At 51.9% G+C, this 17597-nt stretch overlaps 1 protein-coding gene across 1 annotated transcript in view; it reads left to right on the top strand.

Moving 5' to 3' along the window:
* CSMD1 (CUB and Sushi multiple domains 1) overlaps positions 1-17597 on the top strand; it is a 1658614-nt gene that overhangs the window by 1619511 nt on the left and 21506 nt on the right. The window contains exons 56-62 of the mRNA XM_066237815.1: positions 530-703; positions 2353-2535; positions 5358-5534; positions 6162-6341; positions 10426-10599; positions 11598-11771; positions 13250-13323. Of these exons, the coding sequence (XP_066093912.1) occupies positions 530-703; positions 2353-2535; positions 5358-5534; positions 6162-6341; positions 10426-10599; positions 11598-11771; positions 13250-13323 (1136 nt within the window). The remainder of the gene's footprint in view (positions 1-529; positions 704-2352; positions 2536-5357; positions 5535-6161; positions 6342-10425; positions 10600-11597; positions 11772-13249; positions 13324-17597) is intronic.

The following is a 17597-nucleotide window of genomic DNA, read 5'->3' as shown; positions in this document are numbered from 1 at the left end:
AACATTTCAAACTTCTGTCTATTCAAATAAAAATCATTAGCGTCATCTTCCTAGACACAAAATCAAAGAGTGAGCATATTAAACACAGGTTTTTCCCACACAAAGTCCATAATTGTCATAGAAATGGAGAAATAATGGAAATGGTTTTGAAGGACCTATGTTAATTTTAACATTTTCTTTTAGTAATAGTGCTTTTTTGGGATTTAATTAAGGGCAGATAGAAAAAAAATTACCTAGAGTGGCTTTCTTTTCGAAAGCCGATGTATAAACGTCTCCCTGAAGCAAAGTTACCTTACATTAAGACTTGAAAATAATCTTCATTGACAGAACTTTCCCTATGTTTAGTAATATATGAATATTCGGGGTGGGGATAGTGTTTTAGGAAATTGGTATTTCTTATATATAGGGTATAGGCCCATGCAGGTTTTTTTTTTTTATTAATAGGGGGTATCTGTATGTGAGGTTACCAGTGCAAGGTAGTTTTAACGGGAATGACCTATTCAATAATTTTATTACTTTTTTTCTTAAGCCATATCCTGTGGGCACCCGGGGGTCCCTGCTGACGCCGTTCTGACGGGAGAAGTGTTCACCTTCGGGGCCGTGGTTCATTACTCCTGCAAAGGGACCCACAGCTTGGTGGGCAATGGCACCCGAGTGTGCCAGGAGGACAGTCACTGGAGCGGAGCACTGCCCCATTGCACAGGTGAGTGAGGACACAGCGGCCACTTCTTCCCAATGCTGTGCAAGGGTGCAGCTGTGCTGGGATGATGATCAGTTCATTTCCAGACAAGTACATCTTTACCCTGTGTCACCATCATCATCATCACCATTATCACCACCATCACCATCATCACCATCATCACCATCACCATCATCACCATCATCACTATCACCATCATCACCATCACCATCCTCACCATCATCACCATCACCATCCTCACCATCATCATCCTCACCATCATCACCACCATCACCATCATCACCATCATCACCATCATCATCCTCACCATCATCACCACCATCACCACCATCACCATCATCACCATCATCATCACCATCATCACCACCATCACCATCATCACCATCATCACCATCATCATCCTCACCATCATCATCATCCTCACCATCATCACCATCACCATCATCACCATCACCATCATCACCATCATCATCACCATCATCATCACCATCATCATCACCATCATCATCACCATCATCACCACCATCACCATCATCACCATCATCACCATCATCATCCTCACCATCATCATCATCCTCACCATCATCACCATCACCATCATCACCATCATCATCACCATCATCACCATCACCATCATCACCATCATCATCACCATCATCATCACCATCATCATCACCATCATCATCACCATCATCACCACCATCACCATCATCACCATCATCACCATCATCATCCTCACCATCATCATCATCCTCACCATCATCACCATCACCATCATCACCATCACCATCATCACCATCATCATCACCATCATCATCACCATCATCATCACCATCATCACCATCATCACCATCATCACCATCATCACCATCATCATCATCATCACCATCATCATCACCACCATCACCCTCCTCACCCTCCTCACCCTCCTCACCCTCACCCTCCTCACCCTCCTCACCCTCACCCTCCTCACCCTCCTCACCTTCCTCACCCTCCTCACCCTCCTCACCCTCACCCTCATCCTCTGCTTCACCATGACCATGAACACCTGCCGCGTCCCGTTTGACCCCGCAGACGTCCAGGTGTCTCTCTGTCGCCCCGGCTGGGGTGCTGGCCGCTTTGGCTCAGCTTGTTTCCTCTTTATTTTTTCTCTGTGTTTCCCCCAAACTCCCCACCCTGTCAGGAAATTCCATTGATCTTCTTTAAAAAGAAAAAATAATCATCTTCATTCTTCCATGAATGTTTCTTAAATAAATAAGATTTAGCATGTCACAGCTCTGGCCATTGTCCAGACGACGCAAATCACGCATTGGACTCACTTCTGCGTCGCTCTGCGCTTGGACCCGGCCAGGCCTTCTGTACTGCCCCTGACGCTTCGGTGGGGGAACCCCTGCCCGTGTGTCATCTCGCCTCAGGAACCCCGTTACCAGGACGGCAGTGCTTCGGGAGGGGTCGTCCCTGTCGTTGCACGAGAAGAGTTTCTGAAGGACTTCCGTTCGGGGGCTGTCTTACAGTCTCACCAGAAGGCTGTGTGGCCGTGACCCCCGTTCCGCACCCATGCATGAACTGGTCATTCTCTTCAGACATGACAGCTCAGCTTTGAACAAGCCCTCACCCCATTGTCTGTGGCCCTCTGTGTCTGTGTTCCGTAGGAAACAATCCTGGATTCTGTGGTGACCCGGGGACCCCGGCGCATGGGTCTCGGCTTGGAGACGAGTTCAAGACCAAGAGCCTTCTCCGCTTCTCCTGCGAGATGGGCTACGTGCTGCGTGGCTCGCCGGAGCGCACCTGTCTGCTCAACGGCTCCTGGTCGGGGCTGCAGCCTGCGTGTGAAGGTGAGTCCCTTCAGGCCAGAGGGGCGGGCTGATCATTCCAACCACATCCGTCACTCCAACGTGGCAGGTGGCCCGGCACAGACGTCCCGGAGGGTGAGGTTGTTTGCGCAATGACGCCGTTTTCCCCTCCCACGCGTGAGAGCATCCTTAAGAGGCAGGGCGGACTGTCTACTCCAGAGATCCTGGGACGTGGGCCCTCAGCCTTCCCAGGTTGGCAACTGGAGGGGGTTCCTGACCTGGTGACGGTCTCGGTGTGATTGACTCCGCAGCCTTCTGTGGTTGCCGGTGGTGAGGGGCTGCGCCCCAGGGCAGGGAGTCGGAGCGTGGAGGTCACGAAGGGCACTTCTCAAGCAGAAAGAAGTATCAGTTCACATGTTGTTTCCAAGCTGCTGGTGGCCCTTGTCCGGAGCGCCATGTTATGAGAGAATCGAGGGTGACTTCCTGTGTAATGTTTTGGGGTGAATATGTTTTATTGAGATAGTAGAGAGGTGCCCAGTAGGCCACGGTAAGATCATCACAGCAAAACACCCCGGACCCTTTCAGACACCACGTCGTGTGTGGGCTTGGCAGCCTTGGCACACGGAGCTGTGTGCCGTGGGTCTGTTTAGAGTCCAGGAAGGTACTGATTTAGAATTCAGACACATGGCCCGAGCCGGCTGGCTCAGTGGTAGAGTGTCGGACCAGCATGTGAAAGTCCCAGGTTCGATTCCAGGTCAGGACACACAGGAGAAGCACCCATTTGCGCTTCGGAGCTGAGACCTGTAAACAAGAAAGTATGTTTAAAACAGCATTATGCTGCTTTAGTATAAATCAAGCCAAAGGATATCGTCTTTTACCCAAAAGGAGTCACATTAACCAAAGGTACTTAAAAAGATGTCATTCACAAGAAACTTTAGCTTGTACTTTAGACACTGTTGCTTTTCTTACAGTGACTCTAGATGTCTCTTTCTCTGTGTTGGTGGCAGCCCTTTTATAATGAAAAACAGATATGTTTAGGTTGTCGTCTGATCTTTACTTCCATGGGCATAACCATCAGGAAAAGTGTCCCCGTTGGAAAAAGAAACACCATAACCCTGAATTTGACTTATAGATTATAATATTTAAGGATACTTTCTAATAATTAGGATGGTGTTCATTGTGATGGGCATTTTTTATTTGCTGACAATATATTTGTTTGTAAATTAAGTTGAATATGATTCACTTGTGACTTCTTTTATATTTTAGTATTAAGCCTTCACAGGTGACTTTTGGAAACAGCTACATAGATTTTAATAGCAGAGGTGTTTAGAATAAAATATATAATAACATGACTGTCCTTTGCTGATTTACTAAATTATGAATTAGGTTTCGGTATAATTGTTTTCTGTTAGGCTAGCCATTAGTACCTTTAACAACACCTATTACATCAGTGGTGAATCGGTGTTTGTTGAATGAGTAATGGTCCAGAATAGTACAGCATTTTGGTTTTTGGTTTCTTTTGCAATATGAAATTTTAATGTATATCACCACCATCATACAACTTCTGAGCTTCAGAGAAAGTTGGGTATCATCTACTTCAATAGTGGGAAGTAGATCGCATCTCAGATGCCGACCAAGAAACTGTAGAAAGGTCTGTGGTAGAAAGGATTGTAAGTTCAAACCCAGATCCATCCGGGAAGAGAGTTAGGATAGTTATGTCTGCCATGGGGACGGGCACGGCAGCACCAGTGTGTGTACATTTGTCAAATGAGGTTTAATCCAGCCTTCGGTTAAACACACCTTTTCAATATAACATGATAGATAATTACCTTCAGTTCCACTCTGGTGGCTTTTAGATGCCATGGACATTTTGCAGTTTGTTGTCTTCCATATTTTTTTTTAAAAAAGTATATCTTTGTTCTTAAGACTAGATCCTGTGAAAGACCAGACAGGAAGTAGGGTTTTCAAATCTTTGCTCACTCTCAGAAATGGCCTCACGACACATTGCCATCAGAATCCAGCCAGGGGTCACCTTCCTTAAATGTCGGACTGTGGCGCCTTATTGTGGAAGGGAAGGGAGGAAAAGGAACCGTGTTTATGGAAAACAGGATCAACCCTAAGAAGCCAAAAAGTTGGTTATAGATGAACCCCCCCCCCCGGTCCACACCCAGCAGCCGCGGAGCTGCCATGTTTGCCGATAAAGACACACACGATAGACACAGAGTGCCCACCTGATGCCCAGCAGTCGGTAGCTGGTCTTAGTTCCTGTCTCTGGTGTTGCGAACGTCTCCAGAGAAATGTCGAGTGCAGTCCTACCAGCGCCAGTTAACCCAGCCGCCACCGGGCTTTGAACCCATGAGGGAACCGTCTACTGAACAGTTCAGGTGTGCCCGTTCTTGTTCCCCGGGCATCCCTCGTTTTCCAAAATGAATGATCCTGAAGATGTAAACTATGACCTGATTTCGCAGAGATTAAAAAAAAAACAACCAGCTATTGCATGATGGGAAGAACTCCTGAGTTCCTCGTCTTGCAGAGACGCTTTGAAATCCTGATTTTGTTTTGTAGGATCACTGTGATCGATCTCGGGGTCACGAGGCGTCGACTTCCAGGGTTTTAACTTCTCCTCCAGTTCCTTTCCTGCAACGCGCTCTGGAGTGGATGATAGGCGTAAATCCTCTTCCCAGGGTGACTCGCCCGGGAAACAAGGGTGTGAGCCGCGAAGCAGCAGACGCACATGCCGCGTCCCCACAGAGATGCGCCCGCGTGCATGTGCTGTGCTGATGATACCCTCTGGTCCCTGGTGGTGACGGCCTTTGGAACGGGTCACTCACTTTCTCTGTGTGTCTGTCCTGTGTCCCTCGCAGCCGTGTCCTGTGGAAACCCCGGCACGCCCACCAACGGCATGATTGTGAGCAGCGATGGCGTCCTGTTCTCCAGCTCAGTCATCTACGCCTGCTGGGAGGGCTACCGGACCTCGGGGCTGATGACCAGGCACTGCACGGCCAACGGCACCTGGACAGGAACGGCTCCTGACTGCTCAGGTCCGTCACGCACCCTCACGGTCGACGCAAGGGCCGTGTGTGACATCTGCTTCACTGAGCAGGACAGGCTTATTTTGTAAAGGGTTGTGTGGACTTTTTTAATACGTAAAAGGACAAAAAGAAGCCAGACATAGGTTCGATGGTTTGACTATATTTTGATACTTTTAGAATTTTTTCTTCCTTCGCTTTCTTACTTATATGGATGAAAAGTGTGTTCAGTGGCTCACTGGCCTGGGCATCGTCAAACGGAGGCCAGAAGTGGTCAAGGTGTTTCTCTGGGTCTCCCACTCAGTCCACAGGGAAGTAAGAACAAACGGGGTGGGGTTGATTGCCCCTGGTGTCCCTGTCCTCAGCTCCACAGGGCGATCGCACTGCCTTGTTAGGGACCGACGAGGACGCAGCCAGCCTCCAGCCAGCTGGGCCCCAACGGGGGAGAAATAAGTGATTCCAAGCTCTGAGCCTCCCGACCGCTGGCGGCGAAAGAGTTAGGGCAAAGTGTTTGCCGTCACAGTTCCCAGATTAATCACTTTGAATCGAACTTAAGGGGCATCCTTGAACAGAAGGCATGACTAATTCACTCCATGATGACTTTGTATTTCTCTTCTTTTTTGTTCCCCCGCGAATCAGTGGTCAGCTGTGGAGACCCAGGCACCCTGGCCAACGGCATCCAGTTTGGGGCAGACTTCACCTTCAACAAGACGGTGAGCTACCAGTGCCACCCGGGCTACGTCCTGGAGCCCGGCGCGTCGGCCACCCTGCGCTGCACGGAGGACGGCGCGTGGAACCACAGCAAACCTGTCTGCCAAGGTCGGTGCCCCTCACTGGTGTCATTCCCACACGCAGTCTTCATCAAGCTGCACTGACTGCACATGTTCACATGTGCCAAGCGTGTCTGTAGCCCTTCTGTGTGCTGAGAACTCCTGTCCTCTCGTCTGTAAATATTAAATCACTTGGTTGGGTTTTCTTCAAAACAATTGGAAAACATTTATTATACTGAAATAGATACATCCTACTACTAAAAAAAAAAAAATAAGAAAGGAAAGTAGCAAATTGGCAGGTGGTGCCCTAACTTCACTTGTTTCCCTGTGGCAGACTCACGCTCAACAGTGCCAGGCGTAATTTCCAAGCCTGACAAAACTTTAATCATTTTTACCCCGTGTCTAAAGCCGCACGTCTAAAACACTGCCTTCCGTGACATGCTTTACTCCATACACCTCGAGACTCGAGACGCTCAGCAGACCGGCAGAGCCACGACAGTTGAGTGGGCGCTCACTTCTCCCCCAAGTGATGGGGACAGGAGACGCGTGGTCAGCATGTGGTCCAGCGGAAGCCGAGGGAACAGGACACCCAGGAAGCGGGTCTCAGAGAGGCCCTCCTGCTTGAGGGGCTGCAGGGTTCTAGATACTGTTGCAACAGAGGTGGTAACAGGCAGGAGCAGGGCTACGTTGTATCAGACAGCCCCCTTCCCCAGTAAAACAACAGCATGTCACCAAAGCTTCCTCCCACCCAACTAGCGTCCCTTCTGGGAGAGAACTCAAATCCACAATCACCTTTTCCCCTTTCTGCAGGAACAAAGAGAAAGGTCAGATAATACACTCAGAACAGGACACCTGGGTAAATGGACAGACACTCTAATTAGAACGGAATCCAAGTTGAAAACACTTGGGGGGTCCTGCACCCCAGGCCTCGAAGGCGCTTGTCCATGAACTTTGGGGAAGGCGTTGGGGGCAGGGAAGAGATAAAGACAGCAAGAAAATCTCCAAATAAACGGCGTTTAAAAAAAAAGTATACCGGCAGACAAGCATTTGGTTTTGTGGGAGAGGCAATCTTTATGCAGGAAAAAAAAAAACCTATTCTGTGGTGTGTAAAAGGACTTAAAATAATGACCAGGATGCTTACTCACGATTATACTAAAGCTCCATATCTGGGAAGTGTAAGGAACATTCTGGGTACAATTGAGTGTTTGATTTATGATGTCTCTAGTGTTCCAAGAGAAATTTCACTTGATTTTCTTAAGACTTTAATCTCAGTTTTACAGATAGGACAACTGGCCCCCAGAGGGCCTCGGTAAGTGGCTCAAGATGGCAGACCCGAAGGTGCAGGCGTTAGGGTTCACATGACAGTCACCCCTCCTCCAAGTCTGTGCCCTGCTTCCCCACGTCTGTCTGTCTGTCTGTCTCTCTCTCTCTCTCTCTCTCTCTCTCTCTCTCTCTGTGTTGGTGAACTTCTTCACCCTGGCCCCATCCAGTCTTACGGCAGCTACAATGGGTACAATTTAGAGCCAGGTGAGATAGGGTTCATCACCCAACGGTAGCCTGGGATGTTGGCACCGTGCCGTTCTGTGTGATTCAGATGCAGACGCAGGGGATGTCTCCTGGATACAGTGTGAAGAGGTTTCTGACCTGCCCAGTTAACCAGGGGTCAGGAACCTACGGCTCGCAAGCCAGATGTGGCTCTTTTGATGGCTGCATCTGGCTCGCAGACAAATCTTCAATAAAAAAATAATGTTAAAAATATAAAACATTCTCATGTATTACAATCCATTCATTTCCTACCGCTCATGTTCATGGTTGCAGGTGGCTGGAGCCAATCACAGCTGTCCTCCGGGACAACACCAAATTTTTATTGGATAATGAGTAACATACATGGGTTGTTGTATGGCTGTCATGGAATTACATTTTAAAACATGTGGTGTTCATGGCTCTCTCAGCCACAAAGGTTCCCGACCCCTGAGTTAGTCTTTCCAGGGCGGGCAGAGCAGGCGGAAGCCAGTGTGAGAGGCATGAGCGAAGCAGAGGGGGGTGGGATGGGTCCCTAGAGGGACAGGGGAGAGGGGCTGGGGACCGCTGCCCACAGACAGGGACCCGCGCAGACGGGCTCCACCAGCACTGGCGAGAGTGTGTCTGGTGCCCAGAGGGGCAGGCGGGGACCCGAGAGGGTCAGTGTAGTAATGGTGCCGTAGGCGTCCTACACCGGAGCAGAGGAAGTCCTGCGGGGGCGGACGGCTGCAGCCAGGGAAGTCTCAGTGAGCGGGGACATCGTGAGCGAGTCTTGTGGAGACAGAGCTGGCTGGGTGGCCCGACCGAGGCCTCGTGCTCAGCCGGATGGCTTCTTCCCACCCGGCATAGGCATGTTCTTGGGCCACTGGCATTGACCACCCACCAGATAGCAAGGGCCGCAGCATCCTCCACTCTTTCTTCTGTCCACCGTCACCAGTGCTCCACAGAGGGACAGTGTGTGGACCTCACACAGTGCGGCAAGTGTCTGGTCCAGTGAGCATATGGATGCCACTTGTTAATAAAATGGTCCAGTCCCTGGTACGTGATATATGTTTTTATACACCTCCTTTTCTTTGTCTTTTTCTTTTATTTTTTTCTGAAGCTGGAAGCGGGGAGGCAGTCAGACAGACTCCCGCATGCGCCCGACCAAGATCCACCCGGCACGCCCACCAGGGGGCGATGCTCTGCCCATCTGGGGCGTCGCTCTGTTGTGACCAGAGCCACTCTAGCGCCTGAGGCAGAGGCCACAGAGCCATCCCCAGCACCCGGGCCATCTTTGCTCCAATGGAGCCTTGGCTGCGGGAGAGGAAGAGAGAGACAGAGAGGAAGAAGAGGGGGAGGGGTGGAGAAGCAGATGAGTGCTTCTCCTGTGTGCCCTGGCCGGGAATCGAACCTGGGACTTCCACGTGCTGGGCTGACGCTCTACCACTGAGCCAACCAGCCAGGGCCACTTTTTTTTTTTTAAATATCCATGCCACTAGTCATTAACTCTGTGCCCAGCTGGGCTCTTCAGATATGACCTCTCACTGTCCACCGGAGCTTTCCTCCTCCTGGTCACCCTCAGCATCCCTGGGTGGAGCCCTGTCCTCACCACCGCTCCTGCCTGGGGGCCTTCTCACCCGACATGCTCCATCTGCAGCCCAGCCCTCACGTAGGGATGCTCAAGGAATATCTGCCGAGAAAACTGGGCAGGTGGATAGAAGGTCGACTGGCCAGATCAGGGACCGTTTCCACCCGCTGGGTGTGCATGTGTGATTGCATGTGTGACCATATTTGCTCTCCCACGAGGCGGCATGGGCAGGAGCTCCTAAGAAAAGGCAGGTGAGAAAAGGCAGGTGAGTCTCTTCTCTTGCTGCCCGAACTGTCCCCGGCCAGCCTCCTCCAGAGTGAACACCCAGGGACCTTGTGGACTTTCAGGGGGGAGTCTGAGATGGTCCCCATGCCCTGACCATCCCCACGCATGTCAGCGTGTGGAAGGCGGTTGGGGGACCAGCACCGTCCAGCGCATGGACCCTGAGACCTGTGTTTGCTGCGTGGCCCCACGCCCACAAGCACCGGGCTCCACGGCAGTTTAAGGCCCTGGCGAGTGGTGTGTTCCAGAATCTTCTTGAGCCATTCAAGCCTTGGCTGTTGTAGTTATTCAGCCAATGAACTGACAGTCGACGTCTTTTGGGAATTATGTACTATCTTTAAATAAAGGATAAGAATGCAGATAGCAGGAGAAATTCTGACCTTCTCTGTATGTAAGTTCACAAAGTTGTGCTCCCGCCGCCTGACCAAGCCCCGCTCGGCCCGTCCTTGGTCCGTGGGAAGGCCGGTTGTGCAGAGCGTGTCTGCCTCCCCTGACTCCTGTGGGTCAGGTCCATTCTCCTCTCCTTTCAGTCTGCGGAACCGTGCTTTCCCGTCCTGGATCTCAGTTAACGAGGAGCTCTGAGGGCAAAGTTTTGTTATTTTGATTCACTGTCTTCCTCAATAATTATTTTACTTAAAAAAAGCCAACTCTATGTCGATGTCATGTGTAGTTCAGGCAAAATCAAAGCGTGGACCCTTTGAGCATCACGGCCGCGGCGGGAGGTGCAGGAGGTCTGACCCTGTGTGTTCTCCGCCAACAGCGGTCCTGTGCAGCCCCCCGCCCCCCGTGCCACATGGAGCTGTGGAGGGAGAGGACTTCCACTGGGGCGCCAGCGTGAGCTACAGCTGCGCGGCCGGCTACCAGCTGTCCCACCCCGCCATCCTGTCCTGCGAGGGCCAGGGCATGTGGAAGGGGGAGCCGCCCCAGTGCCTGCGTAAGTTCCCCGCACAGCGGCCCCCCGGGTCCCCGCTGCGTCTGCACCGGCCTGAGCACCATGGCTGGCCACTGCCAGTGACAGACGAGCCCCATAGCTGACCACTGCAGTGACGGCCACATACCGTGGCTGACCACTGCCGGTGACAGACGAGCCCCATAGCTGACCGTTGCAGTGACGGCCGCATGCCGTGGCTGACCACTGCCTGTGACAGACAAGTACCATAGCTGACCGTTGCAGTGACGGCCGCATGCCGTGGCTGACCACTGCCTGTGACAGACGAGCCCCATAGCTGACCACTGCAGGTGACAGACGAGCCCCATAGCTGACCACTGCAGGTGACAGATGAGCCCCATAGCTGACCGTTGCAGTGACGGCCGCATGCCATAGCTGACCGCTGCCGGTGACAGACGAGCACCATAGCTGACGGCTGCAGTGACGGCCACATGCCATAGCTGACCGCTGCAGTGATGGCCGCATGCCATGGCTGACCACTGCAGGTGACAGACGAGCCCCATAGCTGACCGCTGCAGTGATGGCCGCATGCCGTGGCTGACCACTGCAGGTGACAGACGAGCCCCGTGGCTGACCGCTGCAGTGATGGCCGCATGCCGTGGCTGACCACTGCCGGTGACAGACGAGCCCCATAGCTGACCACTGCCGGTGACAGACGAGCCCCATAGCTGACCGCTGCAGTGACGGCCGCATGCTGTGGCTGACCACTGCCGGTGACAGACGAGCCCCATAGCTGACCACTGCAGGTGACAGACAAGCCCCATAGCTGACCGCTGCAGTGACAGCCGCATGGCATTTAGAACCGTGCTCCAATGGGTAACAGGTCTAATCTGAGCCCGCACTGCCCAAGGACAGAGCGTCTGCCCTTGAAGCCGCTTGTTGGTTTGATAGCTGCACCTCAGGACGGGGTGGAGCCCAGGCACAGGGGCCGGGTCACTGATCCGGGGCACATGGCCCGGCTGATTCCTTCGCTGTTCCCCCAGCTGTGTTCTGCGGAGACCCAGGCACCCCTGCGGAGGGCCGGCTCAGTGGCAAAACTTTCACCTACAAGTCTGAGGTCTCCTTCCAGTGCAGAGCGCCCTTCATCCTGGTGGGCTCTCCGAGGAGGACGTGCCAGGCCGACGGCTCCTGGAGTGGTGTGCAGCCCACCTGCATCGGTAACGGGGGTCTGCGGGGAGGGGGCAGGGCGGCTCCAACGGGGGTCTGCGGGGGGGGGGGCAGGGCGGCTCCTTCTAACCCGAGCCCTCTGTGTGGCACACGGTGTCCTGGCAGCTAATTCCCCGTGTGAGCGCGCGTCAGTGGAACTTGCATGACACCTGTGAAGTCCTGCAGAGGAATCGGGAGTTCAGATTAGCCGTCGGCCATCGTGGCTTGGACAGCCACATTCCTTAGGGGACCAGCCGCTTCACAGAGGGTCGTTACTGACAGTCTCCCAAACGCCCACAGCCAGGAGGACAGCCACGTGCTGCTCTGCCTCCCCTCACCCCAGTCCCCTCGCTGCTTCTGTCCCCACGGAACCAGCTAGACTCCAGAACCACGCGGGCCACCATGTTCTGGTGACCTTGGAGCACAGGAAGCACCCTTGCAAGTCAGAAGAGATGTTCTGTGTGCCCCAAATCCCTCTCGTTTAGATGAAACCTCTGTCTCAGAGAAGAGGTCAGAGAGAAGTTACATTTGTTGACAGGGTTAGCGGCACAGAGGGCGGGGTCCGTAACTCCGCAGCCCAGAGCGGTCTCGCCGCTGCAGACCTGGGCGCCGTCGCAGTTAACGTGGCTGGGCGGCCAGCCGCGCCGAGCCAGGTTGTGGCATGCTGTGTCCGCAGTGAACAGCTCGTGACTCACAGTCTTGGCGGTTTGCTAAGACGTGGAATGATAGCTACTCAAAGTCAAGGCACTTCAGGAAACAGTCTCAGCGGAGCCCCGCCTTCTCCGGGACAGCGATGCCGCTGCCGCTGTTGCTGCACAGTAGCTATCTCTGTGCTGGAAACAGTTTTCTCCCCCAATAGGTTAGTTTCTCTTATAAACAAACAAACAAAAAATGTTTTTTAAGTTTCCCACTGGCAGCGCTGGAGGGAATCACAGATAAAGTTTCAGTGCTCCTGGGGGCTCGAGCCCTGTGTTTCGGGGAAAATGTGGCCACTGGTCTACTGGATGTTGTAGCCGTAAAGGTATTTCCTCCGTGTTGAGGAAAATCAACTTAAGAAAATTGAATAGTGTCATGGATGACCAAAGGAGAGGTCCACTAATGGAATCCGTGCCAAGCAGAGGGTCGTTAGAGACGGTTCTTGGAGACAGAGTGTTATTAACTAACTGGAGCCACAGGTCAGGAGAGGAGGGGAAAGAACGCACTTACTCCGATGCAGGAGAAAATGTGCACAGTGACGGGGAGCGTGATGCAGCACAGAGATTTATATCTGGAAACATGTCTGAAGAGACGAAAACAGCAATTTAATTTCTGCTTCTCATGTGAAACATTGTGTGCATTTGTCAAAACACAATTTCCTGCACCATAGAAGACCTTTTAGTAAAAAAAAAAGAAAAAAAGTTAGACTTCCTATAATAACCATATCTGGTACTGTGTTTTTTTTGTGTGTGTGTATGTTGTTGTTTTTGTTTTTTTTGTGTGTCAATTTCAGATCCTGCTCATAACACCTGCCCAGACCCCGGCACCCCACATTTCGGAATACAAAATAGTTCAAGAGGATATGAGGTATTTTATTCCTATTCTGCTACATTTATCTGTTAGTATAACGACAGCTTACCCTTAAACTTATGGTTCTGTTTTCACATCGTTCGTGTCTGAGTCGTGTTGTGTTCGCCCGAGTGAAAGTCACTCAGGGGAGATTGATTTCTGCCTGGCATCTTAACTGCAGAACGGGGCGGACGGTGCTATCTGTGTTCACACCACAATAACTGCTATATTAATTTCTATTTGAAAGCATGCTTGTTTTATATTTGTTTGGTCCGCTGAACCAGCATGGAAATTCTCAAATTAGGGTGAGTCATCACCGAGTAAGCTACACCCTGAAAGGGTCCCATTTAGTGACCCGATGTAACGGGCAGATGTTGACATTCTAGAGACATAAACGGAAGGGAGAAAACACATCCAAGCCCCTTGAGACTACGATGGCCGTGATACCCCCTCGCCCTGCGATCTCTTAACACTCTGCGCATTATCAGCGTGCTCGGTACTGCTTCCGAACACGCCTTAGACTTTTTAAGTAACACGGACATTAGCATTTCAGGAAAAGATCGGATGATTTGCTAAAAACGGAAGGCAGTGAGGCTGAGAATGTGATGCTTCAACCATCTCGAGGAGTCAGGTGGTGTTAGGTTCTGTGGTTGCCGGGCTCTGGGAGCCAGAGTTGTCTGTGCTCCTGGCTTTCAGGTTGGAGAATAGAGGTCCCTGTCCTCAGCCCCTCTCCCGGGCCTCCTGGGACCTGAAGCAGTCTCGTCCTGTTGGCTGGGGTGCACACTGGCCACCCCCTGGCGGTGTGCCTGCTGCAGGCCGAGGAGACACTCTCAGCCCCCTGGGAGCGTGAGCCCAGCATGCTTTAGATCAGGTCTGGAAGATGTCTGGGATCTGTGGGGAAACGCTCTCTGGCATGTGGGTATGCAGGGCCCGTTATCTGGCAATCCTGGAAAACGCTCCAGGTGACATTGCTCCTGCTCGCTCACTATGTAACTCAAGTCCTTTTTGGTTTTCTTTTTCCTTCTTTCTCCAAGTGAGAGGAGGGGAAATAGGCTCCCACATGCACCCCAACCGGGACCCACCTGGCAACCCCCATCTGGGGCTGATGCTCTGCCATTCTGGGGCCAGTGCTCACATCTGAGCTATTTTTAGTGCCTGAGGAGGAGGTTGCATGGAGCCATCCTCAGTGCCTGGGGCCAATGCGCTCGAATCAACTGAGCTATGGCTGTGGGAGGGGAAGAGAGAAAAAGGTACAGAGAGAGAAGGAGGAAGGAGGGGGGAGGAGAAGCAGGTGATCACTTCTATTATGCCCTGACTGAGAATTGAACCCGGGACATCCATACACCAGGCTGACGCTCTACCACTGACTGAACCAAAGGACCAGGGCTGAAAAAGCAAGTCTTGATCAGTGTTGGTTTCAGCAGGTGTCCAGTTGTCCGTGTTCAGCCTGTAGAGGGTGACGTTCAGAACACGCTCCCATGACCGAGCTTAAGCCGATGGGGATGGGGCAGCCCTCACGCCCCCAATGACAAAGTGATACCCACACAAATAACAGATTGTACTTCAGAGTGAGATTCACTGATAATCAGAAGAGACGCTGAGAACTTCGGGGGCATGTCCCCCAGAATGCTTTTGGACTTCACCAGGACTCGTCTGGGTTCTGAATGTGACAGACTAGATTTTTGTTAGTCTTGTTCAGCACCAGATGCTGAAACCTCACTTGTGTGACATGAGCCGGTTCCGTTTTGGACCGTCCCTGTGATGTCCACTGCACAGGTGTAAGCGAGGAGCTCCCATTCCCCGCCGGCCACGTCCTGTAAGTTCATACAGCCCAGGTGAGTGTACAGTGACCCATCTCAAGTGGTCTGGTGCACCCTGCTAAGAATACCGCTCCTGAGAAGGGCACAGTGATGCCTTCCTGCCGTAAGCAGTGGGGGCTCTCCCTTGTCCCTCCTCCTGCTGGCTGGTCACATCAGCGTGTTTGCCTGGGGTCTCCCCAGGCCCACCATGCTACAGGGAGGTGCGATGGAGCCGTCCCGGGCTCTACTGTGGAATCGCAGATTAGTTATTCTACAGAGAAGTGTGATGGAGCAGTCCCGGGCTCTACCGTGGAATCACAGATTAGTTATTCTACAGAGAAGTGTGATGGAGCTGTCCCGGGCTCTACCGTGGAATCACAGATTAGTTATTCTACAGGGAGGTTGATGGAGTCATCCCGGGCTTTACTGTGGAATCACAGATTAGTTATTCTACAGGGAGGTGTGATGGAGCCGTCCCGGGCTCTACCGTGGAATCACAGATTAGTTATTCTACAGAGAAGTGTGATGGAGCTGTCCTGGGCTCTACCGTGGAATCACAGATTAGTTATTCTACAGAGAGGTTGATGGAGTCATCCCGGGCTCTACTGTGGAATCACAGATTAGTTATTCTACAGGGAGGTGTGATGGAGCCGTCCTGGGCTCTACCGTGGAATCACAGATTAGTTATTCTACAGAGAAGTGTGATGGAGCTGTCCTGGGCTCTACCGTGGAATCACAGATTAGTTATTCTACAGAGAGGTTGATGGAGTCATCCCGGGCTTTACTGTGGAATCACAGATTAGTTATTCTACAGGGAGGTGTGATGGAGCCGTCCCGGGCTCTACCGTGGAATCACAGATTAGTTATTCTACAGAGAAGTGTGATGGAGCTGTCCTGGGCTCTACCGTGGAATCACAGATTAGTTATTCTACAGAGAGGTTGATGGAGTCATCCCGGGCTCTACTGTGGAATCACAGATTAGTTATTCTACAGGGAGGTGTGATGGAGCCGTCCTGGGCTCTACCGTGGAATCACAGATTAGTTATTCTACAGGGAAGTGTGATGGCGCTGTCCCGGGCTCTACCGTAGAATCACAGATTAGTTATTCTACAGGGAGGTTGATGGAGCCGTCCCGGGCTCTACCGTGGAATCGCAGATTAGTTATTCTACAGGGAGGTGTGATGGAGCCGTCCCGGGCTCTACCGTGGAATCACAGATTAGTTATTCTACAGGGAAGTGTGATGGAGCCATCCCGGGCTCTACTGTGGAATCACAGATTAGTTATTCTACAGGGAGGTGTGATGGAGCCATCCCGGGCTCTACTGTGGAATCACAGATTAGTTATTCTACAGGGAGGTTGATGGAGCCGTCCCGGGCTCTACCGTGGAATCGCAGATTAGTTATTCTACAGGGAGGTGTGATGGAGCCGTCCCGGGCTCTACCATGGAATCACAGATTAGTTATTCTACAGGGAAGTGTGATGGAGCCATCCCGGGCTCTACTGTGGAATCACAGATTAGTTATTCTACAGGGAGGTGTGATGGAGCCATCCCGGGCTCTACTGTGGAATCACAGATTAGTTATTCTACAGGGAAGTGTGATGGAGCCATCCCGGGCTCTACTGTGGAATCACAGATTAGTTATTCTACAGGGAGGTTGATGGAGCCATCCCGGGCTCTACCATGGAATCACAGATTAGTTATTCTACAGGGAAGTGTGATGGAGCCATCCCGGGCTCTACTGTGGAATCACAGATTAGTTTTTCTACAGGGAAGTGCGATGGAGCTGTCCTGGGCTTTACCGTGGAATCGCAGATTATTCTACAGGGAGGTGTGATGGAGCCGTCCCGGGCTCTACCGTGGAATCACAGATTAGTTATTCTACAGGGAAGTGCGATGGAGCTGTCCTGGGCTTTACCGTGGAATCGCAGATTAGTTATTCTACAGGGAGGTGTGATGGAGCCGTCCCGGGCTCTACCGTGGAATCACAGATTAGTTATTCTACAGGGAAGTGTGATGGAGCCATCCCGGGCTCTACTGTGGAATCACAGATTAGTTATTCTACAGGGAGGTTGATGGAGCCATCCCGGGCTCTACCATGGAATCACAGATTAGTTATTCTACAGGGAAGTGTGATGGAGCCATCCCGGGCTCTACTGTGGAATCACAGATTAGTTTTTCTACAGGGAAGTGCGATGGAGCTGTCCTGGGCTTTACCGTGGAATCGCAGATTATTCTACAGGGAGGTGTGATGGAGCCGTCCCGGGCTCTACCGTGGAATCACAGATTAGTTATTCTACAGGGAAGTGCGATGGAGCTGTCCTGGGCTTTACCGTGGAATCGCAGATTAGTTATTCTACAGGGAGGTGTGATGGAGCCGTCCCGGGCTCTACCGTGGAATCACAGATTAGTTATTCTACAGGGAAGTGTGATGGAGCCATCCCGGGCTCTACTGTGGAATCACAGATTAGTTATTCTACAGGGAGGTGTGATG

This window comes from Saccopteryx bilineata, chromosome 6, assembly GCF_036850765.1.
Source record: "Saccopteryx bilineata isolate mSacBil1 chromosome 6, mSacBil1_pri_phased_curated, whole genome shotgun sequence".
NCBI lineage: Eukaryota > Metazoa > Chordata > Mammalia > Chiroptera > Emballonuridae > Saccopteryx > Saccopteryx bilineata.
Note: the sequence above shows the minus strand (reverse complement) of the source record. Positions and strands in the feature narration are given on the sequence as shown.